This window comes from Carassius auratus, chromosome 24 (assembly GCF_003368295.1).
Source record: "Carassius auratus strain Wakin chromosome 24, ASM336829v1, whole genome shotgun sequence".
NCBI classification, from domain to species: Eukaryota; Metazoa; Chordata; class Actinopteri; order Cypriniformes; family Cyprinidae; genus Carassius; species Carassius auratus.
The window spans coordinates 12295092-12319930 of record NC_039266.1 but is presented as its reverse complement, the minus strand read 5'-3'; the positions used below and the strand labels follow the sequence as shown (position 1 = coordinate 12319930).

At 36.8% G+C, this 24839-nt stretch overlaps 2 protein-coding genes across 3 annotated transcripts; one reads left to right on the top strand and one right to left on the bottom strand.

Moving 5' to 3' along the window:
* Positions 1–8948: 8948 nt before the first annotated feature.
* xkr9 (XK, Kell blood group complex subunit-related family, member 9) lies at positions 8949–13492 on the bottom strand. Of its 2 annotated transcripts, none has more exons than XM_026201057.1 (4): positions 13181–13492; positions 11844–12251; positions 10977–11164; positions 8949–9916 (listed from the first exon to the last, which is right to left on the bottom strand). In XM_026201057.1, exons 2-4 carry the CDS (start codon positions 12134–12136, stop codon positions 9273–9275), a joined length of 1125 nt encoding a protein of 374 aa, XP_026056842.1. In that variant the 5' UTR covers positions 12137–12251; positions 13181–13492; the 3' UTR covers positions 8949–9272. The 2 variants fall into 2 exon arrangements, with proteins under 2 accessions (XP_026056842.1, XP_026056844.1); XM_026201059.1 differs by lacking the exon at positions 13181–13492 and adding an exon at positions 12965–13168.
* A 934-nt stretch (positions 13493–14426) lies between these two features.
* tram1 (translocation associated membrane protein 1) lies at positions 14427–24651 on the top strand. Its single transcript, XM_026201056.1, has 11 exons — positions 14427–14649; positions 16134–16197; positions 16517–16638; positions 16788–16904; positions 17000–17058; positions 17466–17550; positions 17787–17857; positions 18478–18582; positions 18710–18853; positions 19419–19564; positions 23486–24651. The coding sequence occupies exons 1-11, from the start codon at positions 14527–14529 to the stop codon at positions 23557–23559; spliced, it is 1110 nt and encodes a 369-aa protein (XP_026056841.1). The 5' UTR covers positions 14427–14526; the 3' UTR covers positions 23560–24651.
* The last annotated feature ends 188 nt before the right edge of the window (positions 24652–24839 follow it).

The following is a 24839-nucleotide window of genomic DNA, read 5'->3' as shown; positions in this document are numbered from 1 at the left end:
TAAGTACATTCAAATGTATAATAAAAAGAAATGAGTGAAAATTTTATAGAACGTTATTAAAAAAAATTATAATTATTGGGCTAATTATTGGGCTGTAAATAAGACAAGCTTTAAGCATAGGTAACTTACAAACTGAAATGAATACTTGAATTTGTAAATCACAATTACATTTGTACACTCACACCAGCGTGTGACACATGTCTACAATATCAAGACTTCTGCAGGCATGTGATTGTCTTCAGAAAGAAGAGACCATGACAGATGACAAAAGAGTCACCAACAAGTAAGATTTTTAATAACTAGTTTCTAATGTGCCCAACGGCATAACTCTGCGCATTACACATCTTGGCCACCGGGAAAATTTGGGCAAAGCTGTCAGTTCACCCCAGGGGAAACCACTCGGGGAAACACTTGGAGTTAGGACTATGGTGTGTCCTGTAAGGTTGGTGTGGGTGGGAAGAAAAGAAATCCCAATCAATTTGATAAAAATATGAATTTTAAATTAACTAAAGAAATTGTACAGAATTAGTTTCAAACAACAATAAAGAAATAAAAAATTAGTAAATAAATAATCAAATTGGTCTGTTTTGTCAGACTGGCTAGCTCTGGTGCAGAACTCTTGGCCGGACAGATCAGCTAGATACCCATAGTTCAGTCTGTTATAGTCTGCATCCAGGAAACCTGTAAGTACATTTGTAATTGGGGAGAGGCCACCCTTACAGGGCAGGGAAGCTCAAGGCTGTCAGTTCACCCCACGGAAAACACTTGGAGTCAGGACTAAGATGTGTAAGGTCCTGTAAGGTCGTGGTGGGTCGTACATAGAGCACAGCCTAGGCTGCCCTCTAGACCCTGCTCTATCTGCCTCGCCCTCGCTCCTGCTTGGCCAGCTCTCCTTCAGGAGTACCCCTGGACATCCATGGCAAGACACCTGCCCATGCATCATGTGAACCTGGGCCTCCCACTGTTAAACCTGGGTTACTGGTTTAACCAATCGCAGCTTCCAGAGAACCATGCCACCGGTCCCCCAGAGCAATCCCTGTATTCACTTTTGTCGGCCTAGCCTCAGATTCCAGGGTCCACTGGGGGCCCTTCCACCCTTCCTCACCCACCTCAACCTGACAGGGCCACCTCTCCTCCACGGGCCCCAGTCCTCTCACCCTGTATCGAACCTTGACCCAGAATCAGGTAATCTGTAAGTCATTTAGCACCTGGTTCTCCAAAAAATTTAAATCTAAATTGAAAAAGAAATGGGTCAATATCACCACAGAGTGCCTTTCAATACTCAAATTTAGTTTTTTCTTTAGATTTACCATTCACTTTATGTCATATCAAAAAATAGTAGACACTCAAGTACTATAGAAAAATATTAGCTGAGCTCCCACACATTTTTTTACATAATGATGGGCCATTATTCGAAGCATAAACCATACGATACAGTATGTCAACCCTTTCATGGACATATATTACTGTTAAATACGTTTTCGTTGGAAAAATAAAAAGGCAAATTATATTTTCCATTTCAAAACAGTGTCATAAAAAATATAATAATAATAATAATAAATAATATAATCAATTACATCCTCAATCACATTTTAGTTTTTAGCAATATTAACTACAAATGAATGCTATGTCCAACCTGTCGACAATGTTTATGTCCACTCTATTGAGGCTAAGTGGTCAACAGGGTGGACATTTTGAACTTCAATTAGCATATTAGCTTACAACAAACTGTGACTAGCTTTCTATTTACCTCAGCAGTGCCACAGGCTGATTTGCCTCCATGCCACGCCGCACTGAAGCAGTCATTTCTGCAAAAGGATTCCCGACCAAGTATTGAGTGCATAACTGAACATAATTATTAAGGTTGACTTTTTTTGTATTAAAAACACTTTTATTTTATTTGTCGGATGAAATATGCTAATTTTTTGAGATAGGAATTTTGGGTTTTCGTGAGCTGTATGGCAAAATCATCAGTATTAAAACAATAAAAGACCTGAAATATTTCAGTTGGTGTGCAATGAATCTAAAATATATTAAAGTTTATTTTTTATCATTACATTATGGAAAATAATGAACTTTTTCACAATATGCACATTTTTTGAGAAGGACCTGTATTATTTGCAGCTTGGACTGAATTTCATGCTGACTTTAAGTAGTTTCTGTATCCTAATAGCTGATCAGATATCTCAATATTTAAAAGAGTTTTACAAATAACCTGAAAATTAATAGCAAAGATAGCTACAAGCAGCAATCACAAATAGCTTGTGGACAACACAGTTCCCTTTCAGTCAGTCACTCTCAGCATCACGTTGCTTAGAGATATCAATCTACCTCGAGTGTAAACTAATGCCGCGTTCCAGGCAACCCGTAACCGGTGTTTTTCCAACCTTCTTCCCGTGGCAGTGCACTGGAACAGCATTCAAACCAGTGACTTCCCACACTTGAACTCGTACTAGCTCGATGTACTCCCAGTTCCGAACTCTGACATCACATAGCCCGTGAAACAACGAGAGCAGCCCCTACAGATAATATTGTCTATGGATGCAGTGTTTACACATTGAAAAAACTATTTTAAGACAATATAATATTGCAATAACATTTATAATCTAGCTACAATTCCTTGTGCTCAGGAAATTTGGCATTACTTGCCTTGAACGGTACAAAGTCGTGAGTCGTGGTTTGAAGTCGTAACTTACGGGCTCAAAAACCTGCCTGGAACACAGCATAAACAAGCCAATGCACATTGGCATGCGATTATTGCATCCAGCAGCTGCTGATCACAGCATGAGTATAAGTAGGCAGCAGGTGCTGTGCATAAACTGGTTTTCGCTTCGGAGACTGGACGAGTTCAGCAAACTTTTTGAGATCTCTTCATGTTGATGGTACAGTGCTTCAGTGGTGATGGTTTCTGGCATCACAGACACAGTGCTAGATCAGGGAAGCAAAGGACCAGGCCTTGCTCGTGGAGCATTACTGGCCCACTCGGACTTGGTTCATGGAACTGAACCTTGTGACAGCCCCTCCTTGGCAGATACCTCTGAGGAAGGATCTACTGACTCAGAGACGGGGCACCCTGATGCACCCATGTCCAGACCTCTAGAAACTTCATGTCTGTTCCCTGGACAGGACATGGAGGTTCTAGGTGACCTACCCCAAGAGGTAGTTGACACCATCACTTTGGTGAGAGCACCATCTACGAGACATGCTTACGCCTTGAAGGGGAACCTGTTCATCGTGTGATGTTCTTCTTACAGAGAAGACCCCCGGTAATGTCCAATCAGAGTCATGCTGTCCTTTCTACAGCAGAGGTTGGGGCGAAGGCTGTCTTCCTCCACCATTAAAGTCTATGGGGCTGTGATTGCTGCCAACCATGACCCCAGGGAAGGAAAGTCGGTGGGTAAGCATTACCTGATCATCAGGTTCCTTAGGGGGGCGAGAAGGCTATATCCTCAACTTCCCCCTACTCTCTTCAAGGATCAAGTGTTCAGCCTGCAAGTGCTGCCCCCAGTGGAGGCAGACCCAGCCCTAGCTTTGCTTTGTCCCGTACAGGCATTGAGATTCTACGCAGACAGGATGCAAAGCTTTAGGACCTCAGCCCAGATTTTGTCTGTCACAGAAGCCAGCAGGAGACGAATGCCGTCTCTAAGCAGAGGATGGCCCACTGGATTATAGATGCTATCACCCTGGCTTAATAGGCACAGGGTGTGTCTTGCCCATTCACGTTGTGAGCTCACTCTACTAGAAGTGTTGCACCATCCTGAGCACTAACCCTCATTCCCTGAAGGAGTGAACAGAGAAGTCCCATCGCCACAGCTTCTGTACCACTGCTGAGTGGCCAGATCACCAGCTTGGCTCCTCAGTGAAAACCTTAATATGCGCTGCACAGGCTACTTACTTATACTGCTAGATGCAATAATCACATGCTCGTTTTGTTTACACCCAAAGTAGATTGGTCTCTCTCAATGAGATGCCAATTCGTTGGTCATCTGACGTGACTTTTCCATTCCCTCTTTCAGGAAATGAGGGTTACATATGTTACCGAGAAATTTATTTTTACAAATATAAATAAAAGTGTTTATAAGTCTTTGTAAGTTTTGTTTTATGAACTAGGCTACTATATTTCAAGCGACAAATAATAGTGTCTTCCTTTTATTAATTGCAATTAAGTCATGAAAACTTGACAAATGTTTTATTTTGGAGATCACAGATTTCTTTGCAAACTGATTTCATATAGATTAGACTTTATTAAACTTTGTTAAACTATAATGAATTGTATGCATTTTTACTACAAATCAGTCTATTAAAATGCATTACAATTTTATTTAATTACTTCTTTTAAAACTATGAGCTCTAAAAGGATTTGTGACAAAAGTGTCTATATTGTCTATTTAGATCTACTCATTCAGTATCAATGATTACATTTACAACTTGCATGTGCAAGATAAATAAATCAATATAAAATGTAGTTGTTATCCTGCTTTTTACATATAGCTTAATATCATAACAACAATATTGGTCTTGTAAAATATCTAGACAAATGCCTATGGACGTAAACACTGATTTTAGTCAATTTTTCATTACCTGAAAAGAAAAGAACCTTCGGGTTTTCGATTTTTGCCACCTACTGGACTAATGTGAATCTTTCTCTCTTGCATGCTAAAAGGAACCCAACATAAATAAATAAATAAATAATGTTAAAATGTTTTTTTTTATTTGCTCACCCTGAGGCCCTTCAAGATCTTCTTTCTTCAGTAACAAAGTAAATATAATTTTAACTGAAACCATGATGGTCTTGGTCTGTGTAAAAATTATCATTATTAGCCTGCCTGTAATCCATAGCCTCAGGCAAATGGTCCTGCGCACTCACGCTACTTTTTTTATTTAATTATTTCTGTTTTTACTTGCAGAAAGTGAAAGAAAATGTAAAAATGTCTCAAGAACTTGCTATAATTTTCAAGTTTCACTGCCAGATTTCAAACGTGCGGTATGTAAGTTTTTGACTTTAAGTTAAAATATCTGAAAAACAGGACAACAGTCAGTTATTCTCCTTTGAAAATGTGTGTTCCGGGCTGGAATGTCCCTCTCGGTTTTGGGCTGTGTCTGAAAGCCTAGGCAGCTGACTTGCTGCCTTGCTGCATTATGAAGCAATGACTTTGTAGGCAGCGTTTTTGCACGAAGACACCTCAATAAACGCACAGGCTTCTGAGGCAGCATAAAAGTTGAATAATCGACAGCGAATAGAATGAATTTTGGTGATAACTAATCAAATATTTAATTATATTTAATTACAATAATACTGATTTCTGGCTAGAAATAACATTAAAAGTAAAAGAAGTGAAAAGTTAGTCAGAAATATACATTTACACACAACTGACCTCCAAATGCAACTACCAGACACCATCTTTATTTTTTAGCTCATCAGTCACGGAATGGAACGCACAGGATTGTGGGATATCAAAGGCAATGATACATCTATGCTGCCTGCAAAATTTTATCAGAAGAAGGCACCTCCGGAGACAGGAAGTAAAGCAGAATTTGGGCCCTGTCGAGTCCACGAGGGAGCATTGAGAGAAATATCTGGGACAGACTCGATCGTCACGCCAGAAATAACGCTCTGGTCTGGTCTGGTTGCTTTTGCTTATGGCACCTAGGCATTAGACAATATTTACATGCTTATTTAAAATGTATACAGTTGTAATAATAAATAATGTTCCATTTGAACTAAGATTACAATTTTAACACATAATAAAAATGTGCGTGAGTTTCAGATGAATTTACAGGTCTAAATATAAATACTAGGTTTACATATGACTCAGTAAAGCCCTGACATTCAGTTCTATTTATTTAATGAATCATAATACGATCGTATTATTCAACCACTGGTCGATGACCATAATGCTTGTATAAACTGTAGGTAACAACTGGTAAAATGTGCACCTAGGTCATAAAAACCGTAATAATACCTACACTTAAATATTTTCTTCTCAGACATGTCATCAATTTCTCTTGAGCGAAATGTCCTCCCATCCGTTGTCTGATTGGCATTTTGAAAGGATTCCTGGTTAAAGTGTGCGGAGCCTGCATCTATGTGGGCTTTGTGGAAGACCGCTTCAAGGGTACAAAGTGGGCACTGCTGAGCACACTTCAGAGCATTAAAATGCTGAATGGGACGACCTATGGACTCAGTGAGCACATGCAATTTAAATCCATGAGACCGAAAGTCCACATGAAGTGCGCCATTTGGGACAGGGCCTTGGATTCGGACGTGCCTTGATGCCTTTCTTTACCCAATTGAATTTCTTACTGTTGCCAGTTGGCGGAAAACACAGTGTGTTTAATTTCATTCATCATCAAGTGAGCCCGTTCCTGTTGGTGTCGTCAATCTGGCAACCTGCCTGCACATCTAGTGTGAGGAGGAGGGTTCGGGTGGAGAGAACGCTCTTCAATATTTTGAATTTGGAGTGCATTACCTAATTCAACCACTTGGTGTCAATCCTACATACAGCACCTTTCAACGATTGGTCGCAGATTTGTCAGTTCTGAAACTTTAGAACTAGCCAACATCAGTAATCATTATTGTTAAGATTTAAATAATATAAAAATAAAGACTAAAATAAAGGATTTTAATAATTTTAATAGACTAATGGGCTAAGATCATTTACATTATAAAACAGAACTTTATCACTGATTTCTTGCATGAGTATAAGCTCTCCCAGAAAGCTGCCGTTATAATCATAGAAGCTACTTACATTGTATAATAAATGGATCTCTTACTTCTCAGTCAGAATTCACAAGGCGTGTGCACTAAACCAAACTCTGATTGGCTAATTTCATTCATAAGCACAACAGAATCATGTGTGATTGGCTATGATGTGCAACGATGTACAAGCGCATGAAAAGAAATATGCCACATTTAATAAATGCCTGATAGACACTTTTCAGTTAATTTTCATTTTATTTGCGATAGATTTTAAAGTGAATTAAATCAGTTTATTTATACAAGGGCAAAACTTATGCTACAGAACACAATGTCCTTTTTTTTATGTTAGGCCTATAGCACCACCCAGTGTCCGCTGCACGTGAGGATGCCTGAGTAGTAGGTGTTTTAGAAACCAATTTTGAGGTCTCTATAACTTTTAAATGACTTTTTAGACACTTTAAGAGCAAAACACGAGTCCCGTAAATGGCAGGACAGTACAAATACAATTAAATGTTTTATGTATGAATTACATTGGTTAAAACTAGAAGAAAGATAAGAATCAATGGTGAAGAGAAAACGTCAAGCATCATTTGTTTGCAGATGCCAGTTATTGACTTTTTATTTTTTTATTTTTTTTGCCACTGTGTAAATTAAACGTCCGAAAAATGTCCAAATACCTGTCAGGGCCACTGTATGTGTGTATGTATACATGAGAAAATGAAAGAAGGCCTGTAGCCTGCAGAGCAGTACTCATGTTTGTTTGAAAGGCTACTACCGTTGAACAAATCTGCAGTCTGCATGGTGAGCTCACCGCCTCAGCACAGATGTTCGCTGAACAGCACACTGAGGAAATGCTGTGACCGCTTCTCTATCTGACTCCTCTCTCTCTTTATCTTCGCTCTTTTTTCTTCTTCTTTCAATCTCGTCTCACTCCACTAGCTTGCACAATATTTTGCTGGTATTCAAAACACAACTGGATTGGTTTATTATCTTTCAATTAGCTCTGAAACAGACAATCTGCATGATCTCTCAGCCCTTCTCGGTCCCTGTAGAGATTATGAGGGTCACAGTTCACATATCTTTATGCTTTAGTCAGACATACATATTAATGTGAAGGACATTTATAAACTAATGTTGCAATAAATTGCCAGTGTTAATTACAATCCCAGTATATGTAAAATGTATGCACAATTCAATGTTTTTGTTGCCAGCTGTTTTGTTTTTACCTGGTATCATAGAAGGCTGCCAAATAAAAAAGTAATTATTTTATTGCAAAAAAAAAAAAAAATACACTTGTTAACTATTAACTATGTAATTTCTCTCAATAAATTCTTAATTTTCTGCTTATTAATAGTTAGTAAGGTAGTTGTTAGGTTTAGGTATTAGGTAAGATTAGAGATTTAGAATAAGGTCAAGTAGAATAAAGGCATTCATTTGTTATTAATTAGCACTAATACATGGCTAATATTCTTGTAATATGCATGCTAATAAGCAACTAATAAGTGTTACCTATTCTAAAGTGTTACCAAAGTTTTAAATCTCAGCTCATGATTTAACAAGTCTCCATGAAGCAGATAAAATATCCTGTTGGATAAGGCAGTAGTTACTTAATTCAAAAGATTTTTGTAGAGCAACACTGCCATCTCGTGTTATTTTTGTGCTAGTGATTGAACTACTAATAGAAAACTGACCAGAAGCAAGGATTTTTGTTTTGTAAGGAATTATTCTACCATTTAAAAGTTGTGGTTCAGTAAGATCCACAAAAACTATTATTTTCAACAATGATAATAATAAGAAGAGATGCTTCTTAAGCACAAATCAGCAAACTAGAATGATTTTTGAAAAATCATATGGTACTGAAGACTGGAGTAATGATGCTTTGCAAGCACATTAATATAGTAGTTTAAAGTCCATAAAAACAACCAAAAACATTTTTTTAAAATTAAATTGTATAAACATTTCACAAATTACTAATTTTACTATATTTGATATTTTTGATCAGATGATTGTGAGCAGCATGTATTAATTTTTATACTTAAAAAAGATGTCAAATCTTGTGACCTCAAACAATTCATGTTCATTTACACATAAAAAAAAAAAAACTTTCGGTAACCACAAACTTAAAGTAAGAGTGCATATTATAACTTAAAGCTAAACAATAGTTAACAGCTGCATTGACTTGAGGAGTTAACAAACATACTCCATTCGGGCCCTTTTGACAAAAATCACAAGTTCTGTAATTATTCGTCACTTTAGGACTGTAAACTGGACAGCTCTATTGGCAGTAGAAAGCTTATTCGTCATTTTTACAGATTCAAAAACCTCAACATTTCATAAATCAGATATAACACCTTCCTTAGCAGCTTTCAGACATGTTATTACATTTAAACATACTGTAGTTTCTTCACACTTTATCAATTCCAACATAAATCTCTCTCTCTCACTCTCTCTCTCTCTCTCTCTCTCTCTATTTATATATATGTGTGTGTGTGTGTGTGTGTGTGTGTGTGTGTGTGTGTGTGTGTGTGTGTGCACCTTTTTCTTAATCAAGTTCATTAGTTAATGAGCAAGACTATATTTGCAAAAAATTCTGTAAACGTGTTGTTTTTGTCTCATTTTTCATTCCATCTGTTTCGTCCATTCCTTCTGCTCTTTTTCCCTCTTTGCCAGGTTCACGGGGGTGCAGGAGGCTGTAATAGAGTCCCAGAAAACCCAGGCCCATTAAATTTGACACTAATATAAAAAATAAAATTGGCAGGAAGTAGTCGGTCCGTTCAGATTCTGGTTTGAGCAGAAACAACACAATAGGCGCCGAAAGGTTGTGACACACGCTGAAAGTGTAATACAGTGTCATGTGAACTCTGGTGTTCTGTCCTTTAATGTTAAAAAAGGTGAAAATGAGGATAACTCCAACAACGGCTCGATAAAGATGTTCAAGGGCTCGTGAAGTGCAGAAGCTGGTCTGCTCCAGGAATGCCCAGAGGGTTCCCAACAGCCAGATGCAGGCCATTGGTACAGTACTGAAGGGGGAGAGCATGATGAAGAGCGTGAGGCTGAGGATTCGAGGGGTTATGGTAAAGATTTTGTAGGACAGATATACGATTGTTGGGACTCCAGAAGGCATTTGGTTGAGGTAAGTAAGAGATTGCCGTAAACAGCGACGATAGTCTACCGTGGCCCAGGCTATGGAGAGAAAAGACAGGGCCATGCTGATGTCTAAATAAGAGAGAGAGAGAGAGAGAGAGAGAGAGATTTTTAAAATGACAAAATCAGTCTGATTATTGGTCAAACAATTAGTCTTTTACAATCTTGTTTACAAACTTATTTCATAAGACTCTGCATTTTTACAGTACACTTTAAAGCAATATATATATATAAGATTTTTTAATATGTTTTTCAAAAATGTCTCTGATGCTCACCAAGGCTGTTTATTTGTTTAGCAACAGATATGTTGTGAAATATATATACATTTTAAAATGTAAGTTATTCTGATAATAAGTTTAAAGTTGCGGTAGGGAACTTTTGACGCTCTAGCGGTTAATAAACAGAACTGCTTGCGTGTTGCGGAAGGACATTGTAGCTGGAACTACTTCTCTCTGTTTACGTCTATGAAGAATCACAAAGGTACTGGGTTACTCCGCCACGGTACCCCCGAAGAAGTCTAAAATAGTCCGAATATAAACACTTATTATAGGTGCACCCTAGTGATTCAGGACAAGCTAAAAACACGGTTTGGAAAATGGATTTATGGTGTACTCGCTTATTATATACATTTTGTAAATCTTGAACACAAAAAAAAAAGTTAGGGACCGCAGCTCTGATTGGTTGTTTTTTACCCGGAGCGGAAGAATTCCTGAAAATGGCAATAGGACCACTGGGAGGAGATTATGTGATTTTTTCACAGATTATCTGTCTCATATTCTACTGTCAGGACATAATGACAGGTTTAACAAATATGTAAAAAAAAATACATTTTTACAAAAGTTACCTATTGCAGCATTAATGTTTTTGTGGAAAGCTTGATACTTTGTCAGGATTCTTTGATGAATTTGAATGTAGAAAATATTTTAAATTCTGATAAATGCCTTCAATGTCAGTTTTGCTAATTCTTAAGCTGAATACAACTATTAGTTTCTTTAAAAATAAAAAAAGTCGTTGTAACCCCAGACTTTTAAATGGAGGTGGTGTATTTGTCAAAATTGGTATTTTTCTGCTGAATCATGACTAGGTTTACGTGCAGGTGTGCATGTAGTGATCGTATCTGTGCAGGACTCACATTGCAGATTAGAGCGATGGTTGTGCTCCAGTATGATATAAGCCTGCAGAATGAGTTGAGGAATGCTCTCCAGGAATGTCTCAAACATGCGGAGCATGCTAAGATCGGCAGCAAGACCGAAAATCTGTAACTGCTCCTCCTGTCCCGAACGCAGGGCTTTAAAACTCTTCTTCAGGAGATGGATATACCTTAGAATAACAGATAGAAAAATAAATAAATACTAATAATGCCTTAATGAGTAGCCGAACCAAATGTGTGAATGTCATATTTGCATTTGCTTCCTTCCTTATTTGAAAGCAGGGGTCTCAATGTCCACTTTCTGGTCAAATTTAACTTCAACCCTATTCGAACACACATGAGCAAGCTGATGGTCTTCAGGATCACTAGAAAGTTACAGGCAGGTGAGTTTGATCAAGACTGAAGCTAAACTCTGCAGGAGACTGGACCTCAAGGGCCAGAGTTGGGTATGCCTGTCTGCTTATAACACACATTTCTCACTTTACAGTGTTTTTTTTTTTTTTTTTTTTTTTTTACTGTTTCCATTTTCAAAACTTTGCCTCTTTTGTTCCAAACCAATATGACTTTTTTCTGTGATAAACAAAAGCAGATGCAAAAATGCATCATTTTTTTATTTATTTTATTGTTTGTTTGTTTTGTTTTTCATACAAGTCAAATGTTTTGGACCTCACTGGCTTTCATTATATTTTTCCCCCCACAGAAAAAAGAAAGTCACACAGGTTTGAAATGACACAAGGGTGAGTTAATGATGACAGAATTTTTATTTTGGATGGACTATCATTTTAGCATTTGAAGTATTAGGTTCACTCATTTCAAATTGATTCAAATGATAAATTAGCATGACGTTACCTTGTAAAAATGCCTATCTGCAGTACATGTATCCCGATCAGATGGCAAGTGGACAGACCCTCGTCGTCTTTATAATTTTTCTTATCATCTTTGAACCATGCATAGCTGAATGCCTGTATGCATACAGATCCAGCCAGAACAAACACAAGAGTCAGTGTGGCCCAGATGAGATGTCCTCTTCTGAAGTACTGCACAGATAACATGAAGTCTGATCCAGTGTCTCCTAAATGAAAAATGATTCCAAAAACTGTGGATAGCCAACGAAACCAGGTAAATTTCTCTCCAGACTTCATGATTATGATTTATGAACACTTCCGGCAGTATTGTCTTGTTAATGCTGAATAAGTACAGACATTTGGTTCCTTGAGAACAGCTGGTTTACTTGTTCTCCTCATGTCTTTATCCAACCTGTATTGAATGATAGAACATTTTCATTGATACATTTCTTTGTGTCCATTATCTTTTATGTTATCTGAATGTATTTCTACTATATATTAACGTTCTGGACCTTGTCCAGTACAATTCACTGCACAATGAATTATTAATGAATACGTAATGTGTACAAACTGTGTGTGTTTGTGTGTACTTGTTTATGTTATATTGTGGGGATCAAATGTCCCCACAAGGATAGTAAAACCTGACATTGTGCATGATTAAAAATAGTAAATGATGTTTATCTGAAAGTGTAACAATGCAAACAGGTTTTCTGTAAGGGGTGGGTTTAGGGTTAGGGGATAGAAAATATTGTTTGGTCAGTATAAAAGTAATAGAAGTCTTTGGAAAGAAATTCACAGAAACAAACGTGTGTGTGACCCTGGACCACAAAACCAGTCAAGAGGGTTCATTTTTCATGCTAAATAAATAACCTTTCCATTGATGTATGGTTTGTTATGATAGAACAATATTTGGCTGAGACACAATTAATTGCTACAAATATACCTGTGCTACTTATGACTATTTTATTTTTATTATTTTTTTTGCTTAAGACACTGTCTTAACATAGAGGCTAAGTTTAGCCTATGCAAATGCCCCAGGTTTATGTGCAATTTACATAAAAAATGCAAAATGTTATGTACTATTTTAACAAAAACCTCCTCAAAGTACATAAATCAAGTACTTACTGTTTTCATGCTGTAAAGTAAATTTGACATCAGGACAAAATTAATTTGCTAACTTTCATTATCCAGCAGTGAGCAACGATCATACGGTATACTGTTGTTTTGAGATAAGCCGTAAACTGTCACTTTACAATGCTGCGAGTGTAATATTAACTTGCATTTACTCTCAGTTACAGTCAGGAAATGTTCAAATTGTGAGAAGTGCCATTCGTGACTTACCAGGGTTTCCTGTCTTCTGCTTGCTCATATCAGCAGTGACGACGAGTCTCTGGTTCAGACCATATGATTTCACATCATTCATATGACTGAACAAACCACTCCCTTTCTGTTAATGTGTGATATAATACACACCCAAATATTTCTTTAGACACTGTAAATGCAAGGGGTGGACCAATGAGTAAATAAAGCAATCATTCATTCCCTGACACTCTGAATACAGAAGAAATGTCTTACATTCTCACAGCTTTAATACTCACATTTTAATCTTCTCAGCTTTCCTAGGAAACAACTGCACATTCTGGTCATTGCTGAGATCCTAATCTGAAACTACCAATTTACTATCGTGTAACCACATCCTGGCAATGGCCTGTGTTTAAATGTGTTTGGCTGTTGTTAGTGTGAACAAAAAAAATGAAACACAAGAAATGCCTGTTTTGGTATGCTGCTTTACGTGTTTTACAGAGTTTCACGCTACAAAGTGTTTGGGGTCATTGCAACTCCTTTCGTTGATTACATTTTCTTTTTAGCTTGTCATCAGTTTTCTCAATTTTTACTCATTTAAGCGACTTGTTTAAACACTTGATTCAGAACACATTGCACAACACCATCTTCCATTAGCAGGGCATCCACAATTATTGTGTGATCTCAGTTTGTGCACTCATTTTTATGAAAAGAATGAATAAAATATAGTCAGCCTATACGAATGCTTTCTGCGGGATCATAATAGCTGCTGAACATTCAGCTTTGCATCACAGGAATACATTTTTTTTTAATATATTAAAATAGAAAACAGTTTTTATTGTAATATTATTTGACAATACTACTGTTTATAATAATAATAATAATAATAATAATAATAATAATAATAGTAATAATAATAATAATAATAATAATAATAATAATAATAATAATAATAATAAAATAAAATGCAGCATTGGTGAACAAAACCAAATTTTTTTAAATAAAGTCATAGCATAATAAATAAAATACATCATATATTCATATTATATAATATTATATTAGATAAAAGTGTGTGTAAATATTGTTTACTTTAACAAAAGCTAAAGTTAAGCAGCTCCATCTTACAAAATAATATTTATTAAATTAGTAATTACCATTTGTACACAAAATTATCCACTCACTAAGAAGGGCTCTTGACCTCAAAATGAATGAAACGTATCCTTTCCTCCAGTCCAACGGATGGCGCTACTGCATCTGAAAAAAGGGGTTGGAAGAAGAAAGACAGAAGTAGGCGTTAAGACTGACGTGCCTGCCAGATAACAATAGTGAAGACGTGTTCCTCACGCGTTCACGCTGACCAAAAGTTCTTTCAAAAATCCACCAAGATGGGAATCCGAAAGAAGAACAACAAGAACCCTCCGGTGCTCAGCCACGAGTTTGTGATCCAGAACCACGCGGATATTGTGTCCTGCGTTGCTATGGTGTTTCTGCTGGGTCTTATGTTTGAGGTAAGAATCCACTTTTAAATGAATTAATTCGCTCTTACAGATGTAAGACCAGTCTGGAGTCAAAGGTGACAAAATCAGCCTGATCGGTGTTTATATTTTGGCTTTTTTTTCTTCTATGAGAAATCTAACGGATCTTTCGTGTTCTGTCATACAGTACCCTTTCACTTCCTTTAACTGCAGATAGAACTGTTACTTTTTGGTTTAACCTTTTAAAGTGCAGCATTTTTTTAATCCTCTTGTATATTTATGATTCATATACATTAAACTTTTAGAGTAACGTTATGTTTTACTCTCAGGCGTTGCATTCAAATAGCTGGGACTTTAGATTCACACAGACATGATGCGTGAGCGCGAGAGAGGAATTCCCTGTGAAGCGATTAAGGGAACTTTTAAACCCGCGAGCTAAAAATAAATAAAAATCACCCGCGCAAATGTATTATATTTAAATGAGTGTTGAACGGAAAATCTGAATTGATTTGTAAAGATGATTACGTAACATTGTAGCTGCACTGATACTTTGACGCGCAAATGAAGTGTTACGTGGCAATCGGAGAAAGACCGCGCGCTGTCACCGGTGCACAGCGGCAGCACGGTCACGATTCTTGTTACTTAAATGATTTTACTGATAGTAACCTAATGATTTTACACTCTCAGCACTCGTTAGCAATGCGAGTTTGCACAACCGTTAGATTTGAACGATAGTTTGCTAAAATCAGCGCCAGTGCTGGTGCATCATGGGAAATGACGTTTACACTACTAGAACAGATTTTTTTGTACTTAAAGAGCATTTCTAAAGAGATTTAAGTAAATTATTGTATACTATACATTAGAATATCTTAGAAAATGTGTTTGATGAGAAACTGATTGTAATTAGTGTGTGTGTATATATATATATATATAGGGGAAGTCGTGGCCTAATGGTTAGAGGGTTGGACTCCCAATCGAAGGGTTGTGGGTTCTAGTCTCAGGCCGGACGGAATTGTGGGTGGGGGGAGTGCATGTACAGTTCTCTCTCCACCTTCAATACCACGACTTAGGTGCCCTTGAGCAAGGCATCGAACCCCCAACTGCTCCCCGGGCGCCGCAGCATAAATGGCTGCCCACTGCTCCGGGTGTGTGCTCACAGTGTGTGTGTGTGTGTTCACTGCTCTGTGTGTGTGCATTTCGGATGGGTTAAATGCAGAGCACAAATTCTGAGTATGGGTCACCATACTTGGCTGAATGTCACTTCACTTATATCTCTCATTCCCTTAGGGAAAATTGTACACAAAAATATAACTCATGTATTTACCCTCATGTTGCTTACAATCTGCATGACTTATTTTTTTAACACCATTCATTTGCATTGGAAACCTTATTTTACATACAATTAAAGTGAATGATGACAGTCTGGCTGCCGTTCTCTATTGACAGCGTTTTCATTTTGAGATTAACTATTACTTTATTTGTGTATTGACTGCATTTTTATATTTCCCTCCATGTAGATTACGTCAAAGGTAGCGGTTTTGTTCATAACTGTGCAATACAATGTAACAATTCCAGCAAATGGTAAGTATGCTCAAGAAGTTACCATACTTAGTGTGCAATCATGCAATTTAGCATTTAATAAGACTGCATTATGATAATTTTTACGCTTGTATTTTGTTTGATTGCAACACTTGATTATTGCTGTTAAAAGTGTTCATCATCTGTTTGATTACATCATCTGAATTTTAACTTGCCATATGTAACCTCAATTTGACAATCACCATTGATAAGCTACTACTCAATATATTATAGAAATGTAATTTTCTTTAAAGCTGCTTTGCAATGATTTATCGTGAATCGCGCTATAAAATAAACTTGAATTTTGTTTCATGGATTTTAGGAGGTCCAGAGGAAACAGCAGTGAATTACTTCCATTACGGTCTGAAAGATGTGGCCACTGTCTTCTTCTACATGCTGGTTGCCATCATTATGCACGCCATTATTCAGGAATATGTGCTAGATGTAAGTATCCTGTATAAACTGAATAACCTTGCGATGTTTTATCTGAAACAACTAACGTTTGTCCATAAATGTTCACGTGAATCTTAATAGCTAGTACTAATACATGTTTTGATTTGTGTGGCCATTTATTTGAATCCACGACTCTTCAGAAAATCAACAGGAAGATGCACTTCTCCAAAACCAAGCACAGCAAGTTCAATGAGTCGGGTCAGCTGAGTGCCTTCTACCTCTTCTCCTGCCTGTGGGGAGCCAGCATTCTTGTTTCTGTAAGAGCCTCACTACTCTGCTACATATAAATATGAGCTTGGTGTTTATAACGGTGTCTGGAAGATTCATCTGACTTGATCTGCTTCCTCTGAAGGAGAACCTCTTGTCCAATCCGGTCAGCCTTTGGGACGGTTACCCACACACTCTTATGGCGTAAGTACAGCTGTCTGTGTGGCTGGGAAGTGCAGATGAATTTAAATGCATAGCATGTTGAAATTGAAAATAATGGAATATGTTGATTAACAAAAGGGTGTTTCAATGTGGGCCATGGAATGGTGGAGGTTCATATTCTATCTAGCTTCACATCTGCTGCATGAGCACTCATAAAATACATCTTCTTTAGTAAACTGATCTCCCAGGCTGGTTCGAATCGAGAAGACAGTTTAAAAGATTTCTCAAGACTCCTGATCAAATTACCTTGCATTAGTCTACCTCTAATTCTCTCTTCTGATTTTTGTAGACCTACTGTATGGAACACACCGCTTGCAAATGCAGTTATCATTGATGTTTGACTTCCAGGAGTCGTGGAGATGTTAAAGTTGTTGCTTGTCTTGTTTCAGGTTCCAGCTGAAGTTCTACTACATCTGTCAGCTTGGTTACTGGCTTCATGCTATCCCTGAGCTCTACTTCCAGAAGACCAAGAAAGTAAGCAAGCAAAGGGTTTGAGGATGCGCAAACATGTATTGAAAACCATATCCATGCATCCTGCTATTGTGAACGGATTGACTGCCTTTCCAGTGCCTTTGTGTTTACCAAACATTTACTTTATGGAAATTTAGTGAAGACATGACAATAGAAAAACACTGTGGACATTTTCAGATGTGCATACAAGGGGATAATTTATTTGGATTTTCTAGTAAATGCTTTGTTTTATTTTTCAGGAGGACATTGCTCGTCAGCTTGTTTATATCAGTCTTTACCTGGTCCACATCACTGGGGCATATGTTCTGAAGTAAGCAATGTTTATTAATCATCATTAACGGTTGTCAGGGCACACGTTTTTTTTACTACAACATAAATTACCTGTTCACTTGAACATTAAATCTAATTGATCCACAATCCTGCTCTAAATACTCGACCTCTCATAAAATGTAGAGAATAAGTCTCATGGTTTCCATAAAAAAATTAAGCAGCTCAGCTGTTTTCAACATTGATAACCAAATCAGCATATTAGAATGATTCTGAAGGACCATGTGACACTGAAGACTGGAGTAATGAAGCCGAGAAATCATCTTTGCCATCACAGTAATAAATAGTGTTTTAAAATTACATTAAAATCGTTTTAAATTGTAATGATATTTCAAAATATTACAGCTTTTACTGCATTTCTGATCAAATAAATGCAGCCTTTTTGAGCACCCCCCCCCCCCCCCCCCAAATATATATATATAACTTACTGACTGACTGACTGCAAACTTTTAGAAATCAGATATTTTTGATTGGCTGTTGTTGCACCTGATTATGACATGGTTTAAAATGAATTCCAAGGTCACAGGAAATTACACTTTTTAAAGACTCTTTAAAGTACAGCATTTTCACTTATGTTTAAACCATTAATGATGTGTTTTCCAGTCTGAACCGGTTGGGCCTGGTTTTGCTGGTTCTGCATTACTTTGTTGAGTTCCTCTTCCATGTATCCCGACTCATTTACTTCAGCAATGAAGACAGACAGACCGGGTCAGTGCTGTTCATTACAGACCAAGTCCAGTTAATAAACACCTCTACTGATTTTTACTGTGCACATTTCTGTGTTTGAAACTCAGGAAAGGATGGCCAATATGAAGCATGTTGTGTATGTTCACAGGTTTACAGTGTGGGCTGTTCTGTTTGTGCTGGGCCGGTTGTTGACTCTTTCCCTGTCTGTTCTCACTGTGGGCTTTGGGCTGGCCGGAGCAGAGAAACAGGGTCTGAACCTCGCAGAGGGAAACTTTAATATCCTGGTTGTTCGGTGAGCTGGGTGGTATTCATCTTGTTGTATTCCTTCATCTTTGCAAAGGAAAGGAAGGAAAATAATTAAGATCGATCATGCAAATGTCTTAAGGCATTTTGGATTGCTCTTCAGAAATTTTTCAAGAAGCAATTTTTAGCAACTTATTATAAAGCAAGTGCCTTGTTTTCTGTAGAGCTTTAAAGGAAGAAAATCTGTGTTAAAATCAAATGGTCTGTACCATGCTGGTTTTGTGGCATGTGCAAGGCTGTCCAAATCTGATTTGCACAGTTTTGTTTTGAAGTGTTTGGTTTTCAGTATAAAAGTGTAGAGTGAGAGTGCCAAAAAAAAAAAAACCTCTTGGCATCAAATATAAAAATTTGCTCAAGTGGCCCAAAATTTCCAGTCTGCCCTCAAAATAGTCTCAACTCATAATATGCATAATATATAATCACATTATAAAAGCTTTTCTACTTAAAGTGAGAGCCTTTTGGATGGATATGATTCATTTAAATGCCAGATGATGGAAAAGCAATGACGACCTTTTGCCTTATTGTTGTTTGTAATGGCACTCTGTTGCTCTCAGGTTGACTGTCCTGGCTGCAATATGCACCTCTCAGGCTTTTATGATGTGGAAATTTATCAACTTCCAGCTGCGACGATGGAGAGAACACGCACAGACCCAGACCTTAAAGAAGAAATCATCCTCTTCTAAGAGCAAATCAAAGAAAGGTCAGTATTGCCAACTTAAGATCAGTTTACACATTTATTAAAATACTACACGCCATTCTAATTTTCCAGTTAGGGGCGGGTGATATGACTGATGATATGAGTCATTTTAGAGGATGCTGCCACTTTATTTTACCAATATACAGACATGCATCTGATTTCCTCCCAACGGTTTGCATTCACTAAAGACATAAACGTTTACATGAATACTTGCCGAAATGGCACTTTGACAATTTTGTGTGTATCTGACCACTGACATGCAGAAAGCAATAAAGAAAACTAGGTTTTGGGTTGTATGCTGTCTGAGAGATGTGCATGTTTTGGGTGTAAGCCAACGCAAGTACTGTACCGAGGTATATTTTGCGCCTTATTGCACAAAAATGAAAATTCTGTCTAGTTCATTACTCATCCTCATGTTGTTCCAAACCTGTAACACTTTCGTTCATTTGTCACATAGACTATTTTAACAGTCCTTCCTACATTTTGTTACTGTTTTTGGAGGATCAGAAAGCTCTCATATTTCATCAGAAATACCTTACAGGTTTGGAACGATATGACGGTTAGTAATCAATGACAGAATTATTTTTTTGTGTGTGTTAACTATACCTTTAACATTCTTTAACAAAGAAGGGTTAGAATCTACATTTTAAGCTATAACGTACTTCAGACTGTACTGTTTTGTGAATATAGAGTTGTTTTAAAGCGTATTGCTCTTATTAAAGGGATAGTTCACCCAAAAATGATTTTTTTTTTTTTTATCTGCTTACCCCCAGGGCATGCAAAATGTAAGTGATTTTGTTTCTTCAGTAGAACACAGAGATTTTTAGCTCAAACTGTTTTAGTCTATCAGTCTTATAATGTAAGTGGATGGTAATCACAAAAAAAAAACATACACAAATAAAACCAAATTAAACCCTGCGGCTAGTGATGATACATTAATGTGTAAAGACACAAAACGATACGCCTGTGCAAGAAACTGAACAGTATTTGTCTTGGACCATTGCCTCTATTTTCAATCTCAATTAGGAGTGTATGCAGAAGAATTTGTCCTCAACTTTGTTCGGTACACGTGCACACTGAACTGAAAGACCCGAACCAAAATTTTTTGGTAAAATTGTCATTTACTCATGCTCACAAGTTCTTCCAAGCCTGTATGAATTACTTTCAGCTAACCAAACAGTTAATAGTAGCTGTTGACTTCCATGGTATGGGGAAAAAAATACTATGAAAATCAATGGCTACCTTCAACTCACCTATTACATTTGAACAATTTATTAGAGCTGCACGATAAATCAGATGTGATATTTAATGCACATCTTGTCAATAAAGCCGGTTCTGTTATCAGCGGTAAATCTCCATCATCTGGGCGATTTCACATGGAGCAGCATTAACTACACAGAGCCGTTGTTCACTGACAAGCTGCACAAAACATGCCCAAAATATGATCTGTGTAGTTAATGATGCTTCATGTAAAAGTACGTAAGTGATGGAGATTTAGTGCTGATTACAGAACCGGCTTTACAGACAAGATGTGCATTAAATATCGGGTGTGATTTTTATCGTGCAGCCCTACCATTTATTATTGTCTCATCGTTATTTTATATATAAATAGTCATACTAAAGCCTGTTTTTCACTTAATTCTATTTGTATTACTAAAAAATATCAGATCACTCATTTGTCAAAATATTTACCATGATTTACCAAAACAATTATTAGTTGCAGTCCTAGAATAGTTAAAATATTTCAAAATACAACTGTATTGTTTTGATTTCTGTTTTTTTTTTTTTTTTTTTTTTTTTAAAGACAAATATATTGTAATTTTTTTTTTATTAAAATGTATTTAAACCTAGTGAACCAAGTATCTGCATACCTCGTGAGCTCATGAAGTGTATTTTCACACACCCTAGTTATCTAATTTCCCAAGTGTATGATACAGATTTCATTCTTCAGGTCAGTCATATTTATAAAAAAAAAAAAAATCAGTTTGAAAAAGGAAAGCTACAACTTTGCCATAATATCCTTTCAAATGTTAAAGTTGCCACAGCCATTGCGTGGTCATATTTGTGCCATTTAGTTTATTTGAATTTGAAATATAATAACACAATATTTTGATAATTTCGATTTCGAACAAAATATTTCGATATATATATATTTTTTTTTTTAGTCCATGAAAACCAAAAAGTAGTGCTTAAAAATTCCTCTCCTGGAATTTAATTTTGAACACATCTCGAACACATTAAACAGTGCGAGTAGCCTAGTGTCTCTGTCAGCAGCACAAGCTGACTTTCTGTCGGAGCATCTGACTGGCCGAACTAATATAACAGACGAAACTATAAACTGTCTTACCGTTTTTTAAAGGCCTTAATATGAAGCTTGCCACACGATTAGAACAAATTGGATTATGCACTTTCTCCGCAGCAGCTCAGACAGTGTCCTTGGCAATATTCTCAGATGCGCTCATATCAAACTACTGTATATCGATATAAACTGTATTGGCTCATATTGAATCGCTTATAAAGAAAATAACAATATATCGTACAAACTCGATATACCGCCCAGCCCTACGATGTGCGCATCCGCAAAGTCACATCATGGGATGCGTGTATTTAGTAGGTCTATACTGATCGTTATATTCATACTGATAGTTTTCTTTGAACACCCCGGATGTGAAAAGCAACTGTTACTAATCATTTGAACAGTCTGTCATAAATAAAACGCGGCAGCAGTTTGCTGTCTGGGATTTGAGGTCACATTACATCTAGTGTGTATTCAGCATCACTGATTATATTGGATTGGGTTTCTACTAAATTTTGTTGTGTCGTGTCTAGTGGTCGACCAATATTGTTTTTTGTTTTTTTTTGACTGCTGATATCTTGGAAAGCAGGGTGGCCGATAGCCAATATCATTTTTTTTTGTTAATTCGTATATAAGAAATTTGAATTCATTTGACAATGGATAAAAAAAATAATTAATATGTAAAATAAACATACTTTGGAAACAAGGTATTTTTCACAAATAAATATTTAATAAAAAATATAATTAAAAAAGAAGTAATGTGTAACCAACAGGGGACTCGGTATTCTGGGAAGTTTGTGTGCATTGGGAATCCTATTTTTCAAATAAAGCCAGGGTATCACTCATTTTACATACAGCACACAGTGAAAATGACATAAATATGAAAGTGGGCAACTGCATAAAGTGCAGCATAATTTGAAATCACGAGTTTATAATTTAAAGCACTTAATTCACACTGACCAACCATCACACAGAGAACACGTGATCATTTTTTTATGTATACATCTTGCAGCCCTTAATGTGACTTCAAGTCCAAGTAATGGTAATCCATACTTAAAAATAATTTGTTTACAGTATTTAACCCATCCAAGTTTGTGCACACACATTAGGAGTAGTGAACACACACACACCCATAGCAGTGGTGCCTGAGGACCAAGGATTAAATGCCTTCCTTAAGGACACCTCAGATGTGGGTAATGAGTGTAGCAGAGCGCGCTGTTCATTCACTTCCCCCACCAACATTTCCTGCCATTTGAGACTCGAACCTGCAACCTTCAGGTTACAACTCTCTAACCATCAGGCCACAACTGCCCCATTTAATAACCATTGTCAATGCTGGAGTAATGACTGGTGAAAATTCAGCGTTGCCACTACAAAAATAAATAAAAATGTTAAATGTGTTAAAACAGAAGATCTTTTTAAATTGTCATTTTCTGTATATTTTTTTGTATTGCTTTTACTGTATTTTTGATCAAATAAATGCAGCCATGGTGAGTATAAGAGACTTTTTGAAAAAAAAAAAATATATAATTTATCTTAAACCTTTGAAAAATAGTAACCACACTTAAGGTATCCAAGTATCTACAAACTCACTTGTGTGAATCATCTTCTCATTTGTATTTTCACAGCCAATGGAGTAAACGGATCTGTTGGAGCCAGTGGAGCAGATTCCCCAAGAGCGAGGAAGGAGAAGTCATCATAAACTGCTCTTGATCCCAACTTCTGCCCTGGCTGAAATCAGCCTGATCATTCCTCTCCCTTCTCTCGTCCCACAGTTTATCTGTAGTCCCTTTTCCCTTTCCCCTCTTGTTTATCTGAAAAAAAAAAAAAAAAAAACTTGCAATATGACATCCTCATCCTGCATCTTGATACTGTAGGATGCTGAATGCTGTATTTCATGAAGCCATCCAACTATTATGTCTCTTTGCAAGAAGGGCTTAAGGAAAAGTGGCTTTGGGGAATTCTGGAGGGGGTCTTTTTATTCCCCCCTTACATTTGTTTCCTTATTGTGAAGGTCCATATGCTCTTTGCTTTATTTGCTTAATGCTGCAATCCCAAATCCAAATCTATGATCCAGCCATACCTACAAAGAAAACATGAAAGCTGTGGGGAAAATGTAACTTATTTTTTACAAGTGCCTAACCATACATCATTTTGACAGATCAGAGAGGAATATCTCAGTATTTTTACTTGAGTTTGAAATCAGGGTTGTATTTAAAGTTCTCTGAAAGCTCACAGTTTTTGTTGACTCTATCATGCATTTAGAACCACGTCTAATGTCTTTTCATTTCTGTTGTATAAATGCATTGTCACATTTTTCATTAGAAAAAAAGATAAGCAAAAATGTTAATTTGATGCCTTTTTAATGAATTCCATTCAGTTGCACTGTACTGCATGACTGGTCAAGGTAAGCAAAAAGTGTAATGTTTCACAAACTGTTAAATTAGCAAAGGATGATGAACAAAATGAACAAAAGCTGTGTGCTTTTGATTTGTCAGTAGATTATACCTTTTATTCTTGAACTTGATAAATCTGACTTTGCGGTTGGATGTTGATTACACATGTCAAATCACAAGTGTCTTTCCAGTGAGAGTGTGAGACTGAAGTCAGGATCTAAGGAAAAGTTCTCAGAAATCATTTTCATTGATCGTTTTGATTTAAAAACAACAGTATATAGAGAATGACGTTCAATAATAATAATAATAAAAGCATTGTCATCTCACAATTATTTTACCCAAGTACAACCAATGAGAAAGACAACCAGTGAATATATAAATAAAATGTTTGTTTTCACAGTGTTTGTCCCATAGCTCTGTATTGGTTATCAGTCTGTTTTACCACATTTTAGAAAACAGCGGGCAAAACGTTTTCAAAAATATTATTTTTGTAATGAATTCGTGAAAAGCGGTTAAATTCACTGAACCGCTAAAAAACAAGAATTTTTTCAAACAGCGTTTCGAGTCCGAGTTAACACTCGTGAAC